Below are 17,659 nucleotides of genomic sequence, written 5' to 3'. Positions count from 1 at the left end.
CAACCTGTCAGTTACATATCACAACCAGTTATCAACTCCATTAGTCAAGAGCTTCAGTCTCAGCCTAGACATTCTTGAGACATTCATTGAGACATTCAGTTGAAGCCTAGAAAAGCATAAGTACTGTGGCCCTTGAGGACCAAAACTGAAGATCACTGCCCTTAAGAGAATGTTATTAATGGCAAACATTTTTGCCTGTATGCAGTTACTTCCTTCCTTCTCATTTTATTCTCCCTTATTTGAGGAAATATTAATAAGCAACATGACAAGAGCTGGGAGAGTAAATTAAGTTGGCCTTTACGGTCACCTTCTTTCAGATTGCTACTCTTAACTAAATGCTTTCCCTATATAGTAGAGTTTGTACGTGTACCTTTTATTGTTTAAAAAGGTCACATCAAATTGAATTTGGTATTAAAGTAGTAAAACAAACTTAGAACAGCTATATTTTGGGAGATTACTCTATTTAAAGCCTTGTTCAAAACTTCAGAATATCTACACCTGAACTGTCAATTGAATGCAGGAACTGTGGATGAACCTGGCCTCAGGGAACAGCAATGGAGTGAGGTCAGGCCCACACTGTCAATAAATAATATTGCTTTTAACAGTATTTTAAGAACAGGAGGTGAAAAGAAGCACTGCATATTAAACAATCTACAAAAGTTCAATGTGTCGCTTTAACATGACATTTAAAAAGAAGGAGTGTTGTACCACAGTCTCTAAACACCCTCTGTTGCTACCGATTTCTTTCTAATGTAATAAGGGTTCTCATGTTTATGATCTCAAATTATTTTGGTCTCCATTAACTTTTTTGTGAAGTCAAACTTCTTTTCTATGAGTTGACCAACGTTCATCAAAATCACTACAGAATACACTGACATGTGAGCCATAAAATTTCATTTCTAAAAAATAGCTTTACAAGATCGGTATAGGACTATACAGCACACCTTCAGAGGTCTAGTTGGGTCCATGCCTCGACGGGGGACCTACACAATATTAGGCAGGTGGTCATAATGTTATGGCTGATCGGAGTGTATTTAAAAAGATACATGCAAATTTCATTTCCAAGTGCAGTCAGCAAGTTCACCAATAAACCGCACTGAATCACCTACCTCTTAACACCTACTGTTACAGTTATATTAACTCTGTTAATCTCTAGGCAGGTGAGGCACAAGAGCAAAAACATCTACATGCAGTCAGAATGAATAAAACAGCGCTAAAAATAGGAGATTACTTAAGCAACTGTGCTGCAGCACCCTGAACAAGATATTTGTATTAAATATGCAAGAGTTTAGAGAATACTTTTTACAGTGAGATGCATTTAACTGACATGCAGTATTAAGCGGAGTTCTCGGTCAGGACTCGCATGTACTGGGAGTGTGTTAACAACCGTACGGATTGCAGAAAAGCTCTTGCTTCTATTCTAGGTTCGGCAAATGGGTTTTTCATCAAGTAGGCTACATTCAACAAAGCTGTATGTGGGTGAAAATGCCTGCTGAGGTAAAGGAAGAATAGGAAGGGGGGAGGTGAAACTGTAATGCCAAGGAAAGTGTATGCATCACTGAGACTGCACTGCCTTCCTAAAATAGTACGCTTCACATTCTATTCATAATGGTTACCCTAATCAGTATATCAGATGCCATGCATATTAATTAACTATGTCATACATGTATATCTTGTAACACATGATTTATTTACTTTTCGCCTTCATTTTAATAAAGAGTCACTCTAAACAAAGCCTGGCTGAGGGGCTGTGGGCTAGTCGACAAAACACCAAAGGAAATCATCCAAAGATCCCTGTGAAGCATCCCGTCTAATTCCCAGTTACCACGCCGATAAACTAGGGAGGTCACACTGTGGCTTTACACATTAGCCTCAAACAATCAATGGACAAGACCATCATCTTAAAGAGGAAAGAACACAAACCAACACCATTGAACCAAAATACCATCCCAATCTACTATACAAAACATGAAAGAACTCTGCAGCCAAATCACTCCTGTTTTTCATTCATTTTTCATTCATTACTGTCAATTCATTTATATTTTGTAGGGATAGGGTTTTTGTGAAAAAGAGTGCTGATGATTTTCCAGGTTTAAATTTAACATCCTGTATTTTAATTTTTTTGGGGGGCTAACAATATATGAATCATACTGTGGTAAATTCTGATAAACCTACATATAGATAATCAGATCAACATCAAAGATTATTTTTAGTGTTAGCACAGTTCAGAGAGCAGAATATCTGCATGCCTGTACAGACTAGAGGCTTGTTTAAATCACTATTTAAAGAACATAATCTATATTGTTTTTTGCTTTATATGTATGACTGACATGACTTAATTTGGATTTTAAATCAGAGCTATGATCTCTGCTGCTTAAAATGATCTACAAATTATTAACACACTTGTATACAGAAACTATGGTGGGAAACTTTTATTTGAATACACATTGTCTAAAAGTTTCTGAACTGTTTCAAGCAAGAAGTTGTTTTAATCCAGGCACATATGAGAATCTGATGCATTGAAAGGGGTTAATAAACTTAAAGAAAGCAGACAGTTTAAAAATGCTTAATGATAAAAAAAAAGCACAACAATAATGGTCTTACCATAGTCAATAGGTCTGATCTACAGCTAGGCCTTCTGGGTTTTGGTGATTACCCCTACCTATCATTGGTACTTTCAAAAGTAATTTCATACCTGTTAAAGACATTAGTTTATCTCAGTTACATCAGAGAAGTGTTTTAATAGAGGCATTAGTATTATTGGCAGATATTTGCTGTGTAACAACTAAGCTGTCTTTAAAAACAAGCATTACATGTATGAACATGAAACTGCATTCTAATAAGAGCACAGGCTTTTGATAAGCAACTAATTACATTTATCGCCTCCCTAAAAAAGGTTTCTTATCAAACTATAAATGTGTAACTGTGTTTGCATTACCAAGGATTCATTAGTTACGAAGAAGCGGAAGTCTAGTTTCACTACAGTCTAAGTCTGGGACATTTTTTCCAAGACAATTGAGTTGTTACAGACAAAAAAAACTGTCAATTCAACGAATTACAACACTTACACATTCTCAGTTATAATGAAAATGTTCCAAATCTCTTAAGCAGGTGAAAGTCTTGAAGTAAAGAAAAAGTGTGTGTGGTGGGGGGGGAGTACTGAATATCAGAATTATTTTGTCAGCTACATTGGATGGAAAGTGTCAGATAATGCAGCACTTTACAATACCTTAAGGATCTTGGAAGTAAACTAAATACTTCCAAATATTAAAGGCTCCATGTATTTTATAACATGACTGCTCTCGTGGAGTTGAAAGCAGTTTAGAGATGCATACCAAAGAGAAAGAAAACTTGCTAACCATTTGCTAAGAACATTCACAGTGTCAGCTGAATATATCTGAAAAGACAACTCTTAATAACAGGATATTAACACAGTTATCAAAACCTTATTGGTGTAATAAAAATATCAACCACAGCTGCAAGACCAAGAGAAACTAGACCAAGAGATGAAGAGGGGGGAAAAAAAAGGCACATTTCATCTGGATCCACCACACAGCATGGGGACTTGTAATACCTCACCTCTGATTATGCAGGTATATATGCAAATGCATAAACCATATTCCAATGGTAACTCAAAGTCTTAATAAAAATATTTTAATCACCTACAGCTTACTTTTGCTCCTGATTAACTCAGATCAAACATCTACAGGGAAAAATGCATTCTAGTTGGTCCATTTTGCAAACTGGTGAACATTTCATAAGATGTGTTTTAAACAGCTCTTCTAATTGTTTCACCCTGTGAGTCTCCTTCCATACAGAGCAAATAGCTGGGTTCTGCAAAATATACCACTGTACACCAACATGTTGTATAACCGTTAGAGTAACATAAAGGTGATTTTTCTTTTCATTAGAAGTCAAATTTAATCAGTTATACAATGACAACTTGAAAGTGACTATTTTGGAGTTATAAAACTTGGTAAACTACTAATAAAGGCAAAGAGCCCTGGCCAAAGAAGGACCTGGTTTCCCATTCCGAATTCAAACTGTACATATTGCCTACAACACTACACTCATTAACAGTGGTGTGCCCACTCTCTCGGTGTGTTTTCCAGCTTAGCCCTTTGAACCTGGCTTTAGGGTGGCAAAGGCCTTGGAGTTCTTGAGGGAGCCGGACAGTTCGTGGAGGAAGGAGACGATGTGGGAGTCTTTCTCGGATTTCTTGGCATCGAAGATGACGATGAGGGTGAAGTGGGGTTCAGGCCGCGTCAGGTAGTAGGTGCTCTGGACCTTGTCGTCGTAGAAATGCACCACCTTGTCCAGCGTGTTCAGGTCGGACGCCCGGTCACTCATGATCATGATGACGTTGGGCCAGTGCGTCACAGGCCGGTCGCTGGGCAGAGACACCACGGCCGGGTACTGGTCCACTCCCTTGGGGGCCTCCCTGTAGGAGTGTGGGTGGTGGTAGCCGTGGCCCTGGAAGCTCTCTGAACCGCGGTTGTCAAAGATGAGCGACACGTTGATGGCGTCGTACTTGCGCAGGAAGCTGGAGATCTTGCCCAGGTAGTCCGGGCAGGTCTTGGCCGTCAGGGTCTTCATCTCGGACAGGGTGGTCTGCCGGCTCAAGGCCTCATGGAAGTAGAAGCTGAACTTGGCCAGCAGGACGTTTTTCAGCTTGAGGAGCCACAGGTAGAGGTGCGGGGGCTGCACAGCCTTCTGCACCTGCCCCCCAAAGAGGTGCTTCCGAGTCTCCCACTGCTTCTCGAACACCTGGCCCCAGCTCTGCAGCTTGGAGTGGGCACTGTGCAGGTTGAGCAGGGAGGGCAGGAACTTCCACTCTGAGATCTCGGCCTGGCACTGCAGCAGCTGGGCCAGCACGTCCACCTCTACTTGGAAACTGCTCTCCAGAGGGCTGAGGATTGGATGGTGAAACCTGTGTTTGAGACAGGAATTGATTAAATAACAATATAAACATAATGCATAAAATACATGTACATAATCTTCAAGTTTTCCCTATTTCAGAAAGTGTATAATTTACCTTCACAACAGACTATTTTCTTTCCTTGTCGGTGTGGCTTGCTATTTATAGTCTTGTCACTGACAATATTGTGCGCTACACTTCTTCTTTAATTAGTTTTTCTAATTATTTTCCATGGCCATGCAAAATTTTGCCCATGACTAAACATTAATTGAATCTCTTTTTTTTTTCCCCACAAAGATAACTCTACCACAATTTACATTTTAAACGGGGCCATTCTAATTATTTGGAACACCTGTTTTATGTCTTCCAGTTACAGTGCCTTGCAAAAGTATTCACCCCCCTTGGCATTTTTCCTATTTTGTTGCCTTACAATCTATACACAAAATAGTCCAAATTGGTGAAGTGAAATAACTTGTTTTAAAAAATTCAGAAACATTAAAACTAAAGTGGTGCATGCATAAGTATTCACTCAGTTTGCTATGAAGCCCCTAAATAAGATCTGGTGCAACCAATTACCTTCAGAAGTCACATAATTGGTTAAATACAGTCCACCTGTGTTCATGATCTGTCACACGATCTCAGTATATATACACCTGTTCTGAAAGGCCCCGAGCAAGGGGCACCACCAAGCAAGCCACACCATGAAGACCAAGTAGCTCTCCAAACAGGTCAGGGACAAAGTTGTGGAGAAGTACAGATCCGGGTTGGGTTATATAAAAAAAATATCCAAAACTTTGAACATCCCACGGAGCACCATTAAATCCATTATTAAAAAATGGAAAGAATATGGCACCACAACAAACCTGCCAAGAGAGGGCCGCCCACCAAAACTCAGGGACCAGGCAAGGAAGGCATTAATCAGAGAGGCAACAAAGAGACCAAAGATAACCCTGAAGGAGCTGCAAAGCTCCACAGCGGAGATTGAAGTATCTGTCCATAGGACCACTTTAAGCCGTACACTCCACAGAGCTAGGCTTTACAGAAAAGTGGCCAGAAAAAGACATTGCTTAAAGAAACAAATAAGCAAACATGTTTGCTGTTCACCAAAAGGCATGTGGGAGACTCCCCAAACATACGGAAGAAGGTACTCTGGTCAGATGAGACTAAAATTGAGCTTCTGGCCATCAAGGAAAACGCCAGATCCCGAGAACACCATCCACAGTGAAGCATGGTGGTGGAAGCATCATGCTGTGGGGATGTTTTTTTTTTTTTTTTTTTTTTATTTAAACGGCAGGGACTGGTAAAGGAATGTAAGGAATGATGGATGGCACTAAATACAGGGAAATTCTTGAGGGAAACCTGTTTTAGTCTTCCAGAGATTTGAGACTGGGACGGAGGTTCACCTTCCAGCAGGACAATGACCCAAAGCATACTGCTAAAGCAACACTCGAGTGGTTTAAGGGGAAACATTTAAATGTCTTGGAATTAGTGCTGCAACGATTATTCGAAGTATTCAAAGGCTGGCCCGTGTGATCCGATCCAACAGAAGAGCTACTGTAGCTCAAATTGCTGAAAAAGTGAATGCTGGTTCTGATAGAAAGGTGTCAGAACACACAGTGCATCACAGTTTGTTGCGTATGGGGCTGCGTACCACAGATACCACAGCACACCTTCAGAGGTCTAGTGGAGTCCATGCCAAAACGGGTCAGGGCTGTTTTGGTGGTAAAAGGGGGACCTACACAATATTAGGCAGGTGGTCATAATGTTATGGCTGATTGGTGTATGTGCTATTAATTAACCCTTTTATCCCCCTCTATATTTATTAAGCTATTATTTTCTCTTCAGCACCCCCCCACCTGAATTGTCACGTGTACATCCTGTCAACACTATGGTCATCCAACTAAAGCAGACAGTTTAAGACAGAGTCCACAGCACAAAGAGAGCTATAGCATCATACAGAGGACTAATGCAGTTCTTCCCATTAACACTACAGGTTTACAAGCACCTGGTTAGCCTCAGGAGATTCTATTGCATGGCAAGCCAAAACAAATCGTAGATGCTATGATAAGTTTGGGAAGGAAGTTGTTTCTTTATAAGGAAGCAGTGTACAGCAAATAAAAGCTCTTTTTCAGTCTATCCCTCTTAAATATAGGGATCGGGATTTTCTTTGGCAGTGGGAAGAATAAACAGTATACAATGACATCTTAAATGTGGGTTGGTTTGCATAATGTATTTGTAATCTGGAACAATAGACATGAAGATGTTTTATCAATTGACATGGGCAGCTTTTCAAAATAAGGTTAACACAGAGCATACAGTACATTGCTGTTCTCCTACAGTATAAATAATTTACTCCATGTGTGAGTTAATACAGCCAGCATACCATTTTACAATCCATCCCGGCAACATTTTTGTCCTATAACAAAAACATTAATTTCAACACACAACTAATTTATGTATGATCATGGAATTACTGGTATCATTATTCTACAGCATTTCCTCAACTTGAAGAGAAAGAAACCTGCAATATGACTAGAATTACAAAGCCCAAGCCTACTTGACATTCAGCTAAATCAGCGAAGGTCAAAAGTATCTTCTTTTCGGAAAACAGCATCACAAAAAATGCTTACTCCCTGGAAAAGAAAAGAAAAAAAAGACCAGAATCCCACAGCACTGCAGATAAGATGTAAATAAAGAAATCTAAAGCTCCTGATGCTGCCATTCAGCAAAGCAAAAGACACCACTGGTGGTTTCAAAGTCTCAACCCCTTCACTGCATGGAAGATTTTCAGTAACAGGATGCACGAAGATTGCTTTAAAAAATTGATGTTCTGCAGTCTGATGTCACATTGACCTGCCTCGTGACACACAGACAACTGTGTCCTTATCTGGTTTAATACTCCCTGGCATTCTTTTAGTGTCTTGTTTCAAAAGATTACCGTCAAGCCCTTAAATGTGTTTTACCTTCAGCATGTCACCATCCTGCCAAAGAAAATGGTAGCCTTGAATGAGGACAAACTGAACACTTCATGACTTACAATTGAAGAATAATAGTTACTTCAGTACTGCCTTGAAGTCTTTTCTGTAAAACTTGCATAACACAAGGATGTTTACCTAATCCATCACAAAGTAGGGCCATACCATCCTGTACTTCACTACAACAAACATAAAACTTCTTTACAAGTCCAATACAGACAAAGTGGATTTTGATTTCTCAGCTTCTTCCTCTACAGAAAGCTTGCTTATTACGGAGTAGAAAACTAAATATTTTCCTCTTTACGCACTACTATGACCTTAGTCCAAATCAAGCGGAACAGACCAAGGTTAATGAAGGAATCTAAGCTGTGCAGAGCAGGGAAAAATATATTATTTTGACATAATTATCCTCCTTTTATGTGCTCATTTATATTTGGTAAAGATCCCATTCAAGTAGTACTGACCTCTCGTTTTCCCTGTGGTATCAGAGAGTTATGAGATTTTAGGTGTCCCATCTCCTCTGGGCTAATTAATTTTTTGAGGGCTTTTCTATATTAAGTTGAGCTCATTTTAAAAATATATAGTAATTGCACCAAAGTCATCTAGACATTTAAAAGGTTAAACCATTTTTCATTGTTTAAGTTTTTTAGATAATATAGCTAACAGTAGCAAAAAAAACAACTGATAATTGTTTTCACTTTCTTCCTCATCTATATCGAATGCAAAGCTGATAACATGGGTAATTAGGCATTTTAACCTCCTCATTGAAAAAATAGTACATGTCTTAGTTGACCGTGCTTCAGTACAGTTTTCACAGCAAACTCCTTCATTACTCTCCTCTAATGAGCAGTGATCTTGGCTTAAAAATCCACTTTAAACTTTCATAACAAGCACACGTTTTTCCATTTTAATTCATTACAGCCCACTCAAGATAGACTGGGGAATTGATTTAAAAGCTTCTTTGTATTTTAGTAAATGAAACAGGTCACAGCATGTTAAGGGAAAAAGGTTTAAATGTTTTAAACATTGGGAAAAATGTATTTTTCTTTTAGTGGATCTATTAGTGTCAATGACGAGGTATGGGGTGAGAATGTCAGAATGCTCTCAAGGCAACCTACACCTCACAAAAAAGGATTTAGATTTAGAATACACTAGTTGATGGTAATTATGAATGTTGTCCATCATTGTCAGCAATGACAGCCTTTGATGATCTCCATAAGTGGTGGTTGTGGGTTCTCATATGGCTGTACAACCCAATTCATTCAAGCAAGATTCAGGATGTGGGATGTTGGTTTAATCTGAGGATTTGCCTTTTCTTGATTTTGTCTGAATGCCTTCTTTTGGCTAGTTAGATATCAGTCTCAAACTTCAATGCACTATTATAAATGGGCAGCAGTGGGGTGGGGGGGGGTTAGTGTTTAGGGTTGTGGACTTGTATCCAGGATATTGTATTTCATATTTAACGGAGACACTACTTGTACTGTTGTACTGTTGAGCAAGGCCAATAATGTTCCCAGTACAAAACGTAACCGAATAAATGGAAATGAGATGCTTTGGATGAAAGTAAACTAATAATTCCTGTAATAATCATCTTCCTTCCAAATTTGGGTAATTAGTAGGTAGATCTTTTATTTTCCCACATCATTAACACATACTTAATACCTTTCCAAAAAGAGTAATTGTTGATCTGATCTTCCAAGGCACTGCCCCTGACACTGATATCTCATGTGGCATTGTGCCCAATAGATTTTTTCCCCCCCTTCAACTTTCCACCAGTTAATTGCCCAGTAAGGGTGAACAGCAGGCCATCATATATCAGCTTGAGCAAGATGCTGGGGCAGGGTGTTAAATGTTTTCCAGATGTGTTTGGTAGCTACAATTAAAAATAATACATTTCCCCACCTTATCTAGAGTGCTGCTGCTTTCTAATGGAAATCATGAACCACACAAATTACAATGCCAGCCACCCTTCAGGTTGCCACAGTAACCTTATTGCTTCTGGGACCCCCTTACTTTCTACACTTGGCCCTTGACTGACAGTTGTACTGAATAGTATTTTGACTAACCTCAGACAGACCCTACCAAGCACACATTAGCATAATGCAAATGCTTCCTTAGTGACTGGGAGATGATTCTGGAAAACTGACAGTATGATAATGTTTCCCACTGGTGGACAATGATGTGACACCTGCAAGTGTGTTATAATCACCGGCTATGTGCAATCAGCCCAGGAGAAACTCACTCTGTCATATGATAATTACAATACTGCAGGTGCTTGCAAAGGGACCAGGCCAATATCCTGAAATTACTGAGAAGTTTTGACAAAGGTTCCTATTTGCTCTGCAAAAAACAAATTAGAAACACAGGTACCAGATAAAAAAAAGCTCTACAAATATGTTACTGAAATCAAGCTACATTTTCACTGCTTTATCACAGGAATGTCAAAATGTAAATCTGCCAATAGATCAAAGCATCTGTTATACAAGACTCAAATAATCTCACTATGCTTTATCTTTAACCCAGTACTGATTCTTTGCACAAACTTGCCAGCATTTTTGTAATTTTCTAGTTCCTTGTCTTTAGCGATTTACTGAGGTTATCAAACAAACTGGACCCTCAATCATTTTTAGCCCAGGTTATTAGGTGAGGGAATGTACATTATGCTGAAGTACTCTGGGGCCATCTGGGGACTTACAATATCAGGACTGTTTTAGCACAGACTCCCCAATCTCATTATTGTTTATTTTTCAGTGACAAGGATGACTTGTTTCTTGGGCTTACAATTTCCTGTCACAAAATACTGAAATCTGAGTCACAGGGCAGCACAGAGGAGAAAGTGCAAGGATATAAACACAGGCCTTGTGTACAATGCCACCCGTGTTCAACCCTTCTGTTTGATGTCAATCCATGAACATATAACTCAATTGTCATCTGCCACTGGAGTTTAGGTCTTGTGCCTAAAATCTGCGCTGAACAAGGTCACATACTTACCCCCTTAGTGCATCTCCCCTTGAGCCCTGCATTAACCAATACCACAAAACACTGTCTGCAGCAGCAAATTCTGTACCATTCACTTGGCCCGACTTTTGATTGTGGACTTATTATTATGGACATCTTACTAAACTAAGGTTCTGTGCTTCAGAAACCTTGAGTATCCAGTCAAATCCTGTTTTATTTATCTTTCAAATTATTATACTAATCATTCATATTCTTATATATATGATTACACAGCATATAAAAGACACCCTGTTTATTAGGTGTCAATGAAATTTAATCTTAAGGTTAATAAAGACCTAGACCTCAGCTGACAAGAACAATTGATACCAGTGTGTGTTCCTCAACAATAACCTGGGATAAAACTTGTGGTTGAACAAAACATAAATATACATACTAATAAAAATTAGAATATGTGGCTTCCTCTCATGAACAGTATGACAATTACAAAAATCAGGTGCACTCATGCCCCGAGTCCAGCTCCCCTAAGGATTTCTCATTCCAATCATTCTAGTGGACGATTATTTTAAAACCAAGCTTGTGTTCTTTGTAACAAAAGCTACCCATATAGTATTACAGAAACACAACATCTCATATGTGACATCATTTTCCTTAGAGGGCAGCTGGCCTGTAAGTTTATGAGGAATGCTTTAGCTGATATTTGAAGTCCAACGTCATGTTAATCTATCACTGTAACTGCATACCATGTACTTTAAGAAAGGAAGGGGACAAGCTGACCTGCTAACAAAAACGCAAACAGACCTCTTCCTATTCTGAGGAGGGATTAACATAATGAACATTTTAAGGTCCAGATGAGTTTCGTTTTATGCACATCAAGTTTAACATTCACAAAGAGACTTTGCCAAGAATCCACCCTGTTACAGCTATATCAGTTTGTAAAGTATGACTCAAACGGAATTGTTTTATTGAAAAAGTGCCCTAAAACACTTGAATCACTTACTGTGCAGACAGACATAGTGACCCTGTTCACAGGCTTTAGAAGTAAAGTGAATCTAGCAAATCAGCAAGTTTAGCCACTAATTCTGAACTTGGCAACTTGAAGATAATTTAAATTCCACAAAATCTCCTCTAGATCCTCATTTCAAGGTAACACATGGGCTAACTTGCATCAAACAATCCCAAAGAAGAATAACAAAACATTATTAATACAAACCAGGTAACTGAATATGAACCATATGTACCATATATGGGAAGTATTATTAAACAGAATATCTTTAACTGCACATACAGTTGTAGTTGTTTTCACATTCTTCATATGAAACAGTGATTCATTATGTATAATAAATACTTTTCATTAAACTATACTTATTCATCAATTATACCTTTACAGCCTTTGTTGGACACTGATGCAGCCCACAGAAGATTTAAGATTCCAGTTGATAGAAAGGTCAATGGAGTGGCAGTCCAAATGTAACACTGTTCAATCGATTAATGATTAAAATTAATATGTTTGTGTCTAGACTGAATTAGTCTACAAACACTGAAAGTAGGTAACTGGTAAATAAATATAGTAATTTTGAAACCAATACTATAGAAATATTTAAAAAATCATAAAAAAAAAAAAAATCCTGAATGAACTGAAATGATATAATTGTCTGAATGTCAATATAAAAATAAAAAACAAACTCTTATTGTAATTCCAACCCACATACGTAGCCAGTATTTCTATGCCATCTGACAGAAAACATGTGTAAATTGGTAAGTAATTATGCAGCTAACACAAAATCTGTTGTTCTCAGACAACACTAAATCCATTCATGCATAAACATATAATTACAGCAGACAATACCTTAGTTTGTAAAGTGTACAGTGTTGCTAACAACAATATAACTTTTATGTAGCATTGGTTAAAAAACACTTTTGTATCCACATGAGGTCATATTTAAGCTATATCAGCACTTCTTAAGACGTTGTTTATTACCTCTATGGGTAAAACAACCATACAATAAAATGTGTAGTCCTGTGGCTCCAAACCTGTCTTATTGTTTTCAGCCTATCAGCAAAGAACCAATAGTGGAATTGCTGAAAACTATAGTGTTATACATGTCCATGTCACATGTTGCTACCACTGTTGATGCAGTGAAGCTGTACATTTTCTATTAATTGCTCTGACTATTTTATATCTAAAAGTTACCAGTCTAATGCTTCACTCACAAGCTTGAGTGCAAAGCAAAATTATATTCAATTTAATCCCTTCTCTCATCATACACTTATACTATCAACATAAAAAAGGTGCATTACAAAATAAGATAGATTTATATATAGTTAGATGTACATTTATACGACAAGAAAAAAAAAACACTTGTTCAGTCTCAAATGTGCAGGAAAAAAAGCTTGTTAGACAAAGTAACAGGGAAATATGCTGATTCACTAAATTCTGATTATCTTTGGCTACAAATGTTATTGCAAATGTTGGCTAAAATGTTTCATATCAATATCCTTAGATGCCATTATATGTGCATAAAAAAAGATTAAATGGAAGTGCTACAGGGTTTAAAATTATTAATTTCCCTATATTCTATCTGGCTCTAGCTGTGCACCAAAATTCTCAAAATCCCCTTCTTGTGTAATTAAACGGCAAGCAGAAGGAACATTAAATAAACTACAAGTATCCATTTCTACAAAGCTCTCATTTTTAAAATGGGTGTATTCATTTTTTCAAAATATTTTTTTCCAAATATAAGCATAAACACTAAATATGTAAAAATATTGTCAGGACCATACATTTATTTTACATATGTTAGTATGGTTTTCATCTAGTCACTGACAAAGTTGAAAGATAAAATATTCCCTTAACCATAAAAATGTATTGTTCACAAAATGCTGTGTTACTATTTGAAATTCATTAAATCCTTCGGTACTGACACACATCTCTCCTAGCCAGAAAAATCACACTTGAACTAATCTTAACAAGCTGTATTTTACACATTGCAAAATTATTTTTTGCAGCCAACAAAAAAGCTCTTTATAACTGGGAATTGACTTCCTGCACTGTAGCCATTTAAACATCTAAGCTTTCATGATTCTGAGCAGTTGTATGGTGACACCTAGTGAATAAAGAATAATACCAGTTCACAAATCCTGCCTCTTATGTGTAAAACATACCTCTTCCAAAACACGCATTTTATACATGGGATAAAAATAAGGAAACAATAAAAAGGGAATTGTTTATTCAGAGTGCAGAAGGACACACAATGTCCCATGCCTCTTGGAAGTGGAATCCAACACTGGCATTCTGAAGTACAATTTAAACTAATTATAAATGTAAACATGCATCTTTCATATCTGAGCATATCGACACTTACTCTTCCCGAAAGTAATGAAAACATCACGGGATGTGACTATTTCACCAGAGTTTATGGTTTCTTTCTTTCAACTTAACATTAAATAAAAGAGAATTGACATTTTCTTGAAAGACTGTACAATACAAATGGGTGTGTTTGTGCAGGATGACTCACGATCATTTACAATGATGTCTTTTGTACTTAAAGGGGGAATGTTTACAGTTATACCTGGTTTAAAACTGGCCTCTAGAATACACATTTTTGTAAAATGACTGAATCACATTTAATCATTTGGGGATCGTGACAAGTAGTGAATAGTATGGATAGTTTTATATGAACTGTTTAATACTTAAGTTATTCAATACCTAAGGTGTTTTATATAACTGATAACTTAACACTAGCTCTGGATTTTGATGAGATGTGGGATTTTGTGGCATTGGTTTCATGAAATTCTGGACTGATGTGTGCAGAGATCCACAGGATCAGGTGATGCAGATTAAGCAATGACAGGTGGCTGAGCAGGAGATCTAGTGAAAACTGGACCCTGTGGGTTTCACTGCCTCAACCTGCAGTTAGTCTTACGCTGCGTTACAGAAGTGTGACTAACCTTGAGCTGTACTTCTGCAGCACCAGTTCCAGAGTGCTCACCAGCTCGTCGGAGTTGATGGATTTCTGACTGCTGAGGGAGAACATCTTTTCATAGAAGTCAGCGATTTCCATGCGAGCTTGGATGAAGAAGCAAAGTTGCTCCGACAGGTGAGACAGCAGCTCCTCCAGATGGGGGGCCGTGCCTCCTAACGCATTGCGGCCTGTCGTCACCACCTTTTTCAGCTCCTTGTGCAGGGAGGTGTAGATGGTCCGGATAGAATCCTTCCGGCTGAAAAAGGACTGGCCGCCTGCCGGTTATAAAAGCACCCAAGCGTTACAACCTGGAACCTCTCAGGCATGCAAAACAGGCCTCAATAATTCATCAACAACAATTATTTATAAATTGGCTTTTTTTTGCTGCAACATGGCCAAAAAATTACTTTAAAGTATTCAAGTTATATAATTAGGATGCCCACTGCCATTGGCTGTGCCTACTGTGGGAACGGGTCTGAGGTGGGAAAGTGAGAGGTGTGGAGGTCAAGGTGTGTCCTCTCCCACAGCTGAGTTACTACAACCTGCTTAAAACTGAGGCCTGATGCAGTGATCTCTCAACACCTGCTGGGGATCACTGTGCAATACTGCCATCTATCCCAACACTAATTCTGACGAATCTTCCATAAGACAGGATACTATTATAATGGTTTTCACCTTAATAAATAATTAACCATGAAAACATTTGCTTGCTAAACATCTCAAATGGTAAAACGTGATCCGGACACTGTGACAGTGCTAAGTGACAAAGTGCAGAGGAATTGCAAGGCTGGATCAGCAGCAGGAGACAGAAGAGATCAGGGATGAAGGAAACATCAGCCCAGAAAGTGATCCTCTGTGGTCAAGACTATGATAAGGCACTGGATAGGCATTTAAAGCTACAGCTACAAAGGAGTTGCATTAGTGAATAACTCAGAGCTCAATGACCCGTCCAGTCCCCAGCGATCCCCAGGTGCGTGCGGCGCATACTGTACCCAGCTTCTGCCCCAGGAAAGTCATGTTGTGGTAGGCCTTCTCCGCCGCGGCCAGGTGAGCCAGGGCTGCCAGCAGGGACGCCCAGCTGGCCCCGGCACTCTTGCTGCTGTCTTTCTCTTTCTCCACATAGTCCTTGGCTCTGTCGAAGGAGAAGATGCCCAGCTGGGAGAAGAAAGTCTCCAGCACGGCTTGTTCCACCGGGACCGGGCTCAGATACAGCGTGTCACCCATGGTTAAAAATAAAAACAACTCTAATATCGACTATGCCCGGGAAACAAGAACTGCAAACAGCTCCATAGCGGTAACGTCAATATAAAGGGTTAGGCTTGGTATGGTCGACCCGTACTGCACACAATCATTCAGTCCATCGTAAAATGGTTTGTTTTGGTGTACTCTATATTCAACTGACTAGGTTTAAAACTGGACTGAATACAATACATGTTTAAAGGCATGTCGTTTTTGGCTAAATTACACTTTACAACGCCGAATCTCACATTTAAAACCACTCATAAAAATAATGCCATTTACGATAGCTGCCTCATATTAATTCACTCGCACTACGACTTAATTGCAGTGAACTAAGAATACGCATAGCTCTACGTTGTAATTTTTAGTACGATAAAAGATATGTATATAAACGCATAATGTAAGCCTCCAAAAGAAAGAAAACGGTTAAACTCACATAAAATAACCTACTTTCGACCAGCGGAATCATAACACTACGGATTCTGATCAAGGCCAAAAGTGATCCACTATAGAAATACCGCAACGCATGATTGTCTCGTTTGTGTAATACTACCATCGTGTGGTGGACTAAAATAAAATTAATTAAATAATAATAATAATAATAATAATGTAAATAACTCGTGCTAAACGTTATAAATAAATACATCAACATTATTATTAATGACCCAGGACTTAGTTTGCCTTAAAGGCTCACATTCTTTCGTCATTGGAAATCTTTTGACAACAACTCAGTCATCACAGACTGCACTTTAATGTATCAAACCTGGTAGGACATAGGAGCATGGATTTACACGTACTGAAGGATTCAAAATAGAAAATATAGTGTGATCATGTGTCCATTATAATAACATATTATTTTAACGCCTCCAGACACAATGCAAATCCATGTCATGTATGTTTTGGAGGATGGGAATAAAACCATGAAGGTTAATCAAAGATCTGGTATGGACATATGAAACCATGTTTGATTTTATAGTTCCCAGGCGAAACAGTGAGTTTGATCACACAAAACACTTGATCGTCTAAAAGCTGAAATCATGTAGGTGGTTATATTATTTGTTGAGGTTATTTTGCAGGTCACAGTAAAGGTACAAGATCATAATCATTCTGAGATTAATTTTACATTGTGCATATATATATTATATATTATACATTATATATTATATAACATTATGACCAGCTGCCTAATGTTGTGTAGGTCCCCCTTTTGCCGCCAAAACAGCCCTGACCTGTCGAGGCATGGACTCCACTAGACCTCTGAAAGTGTGCTGTGGTATCTGGCACCAAGACGTTAGCAGCAGATCCTTTAAGTCCTGTAAGTTGCGAGGTGGGGCCTCCATGGATCGGACTTGTTTGTCCAGCACATCCCACAGATGCTCGATTGGATTGAGATCTGGGGAATTTGGACGCCAAGTCAACACCTTGAACTCGTGATTCATCAGACCAGGCCACCTTCTTCCATTGCTCCGTGGTCCAGTTCTGATGCTCACGTGCCCATTGTAGGCGCATTCGGCAGTGGACAGAGGTCAGCATGGGCACCCTGACTGGTCTGCGGCTACGCAGCCCCATACGCAACAAACTGCGATGCACTGTGTGTCCTGACACCT

The 17,659-nt window shown here is 38.7% G+C and overlaps 1 protein-coding gene across 1 annotated transcript; it reads right to left on the bottom strand.

The window, feature by feature from the left end:
- Positions 1–2,417: 2,417 nt before the first annotated feature.
- Positions 2,418–16,617, bottom strand: kics2 (KICSTOR subunit 2). The gene is made up of 3 exons (XM_066724215.1): positions 15,806–16,617; positions 14,800–15,088; positions 2,418–4,930 (listed from the first exon to the last, which is right to left on the bottom strand). Exons 1-3 carry the CDS (start codon positions 16,035–16,037, stop codon positions 4,114–4,116), a joined length of 1,338 nt encoding a protein of 445 aa, XP_066580312.1. The 5' UTR covers positions 16,038–16,617; the 3' UTR covers positions 2,418–4,113.
- Between the last annotated feature and the right edge of the window lie 1,042 nt (positions 16,618–17,659).

The sequence above is a fragment of the Amia ocellicauda genome, chromosome 15 (genome assembly GCF_036373705.1).
Source record: "Amia ocellicauda isolate fAmiCal2 chromosome 15, fAmiCal2.hap1, whole genome shotgun sequence".
In the NCBI taxonomy this organism is placed as follows: Eukaryota; Metazoa; Chordata; class Actinopteri; order Amiiformes; family Amiidae; genus Amia; species Amia ocellicauda.
This window is presented reverse-complemented; position numbering and strand designations above follow the sequence as displayed.

Bases quoted from the DNA above. Each gene is read 5' to 3' on its own strand.
- kics2 (XM_066724215.1), bottom strand. From the start codon at position 16,037: ATGGGTGACACGCTGTATCTGAGCCCGGTCCCGGTGGAACAAGCCGTG. The intron at 15,089-15,805 runs GTACAGTATGCG...TATAACCGGCAG, and splicing joins TTTCCTGGGGCAGAAGCTGG to GCGGCCAGTCCTTTTTCAGC. The intron at 4,931-14,799 runs GTTAGTCACACT...TCTCAAACACAG, and splicing joins CTGCAGAAGTACAGCTCAAG to GTTTCACCATCCAATCCTCA.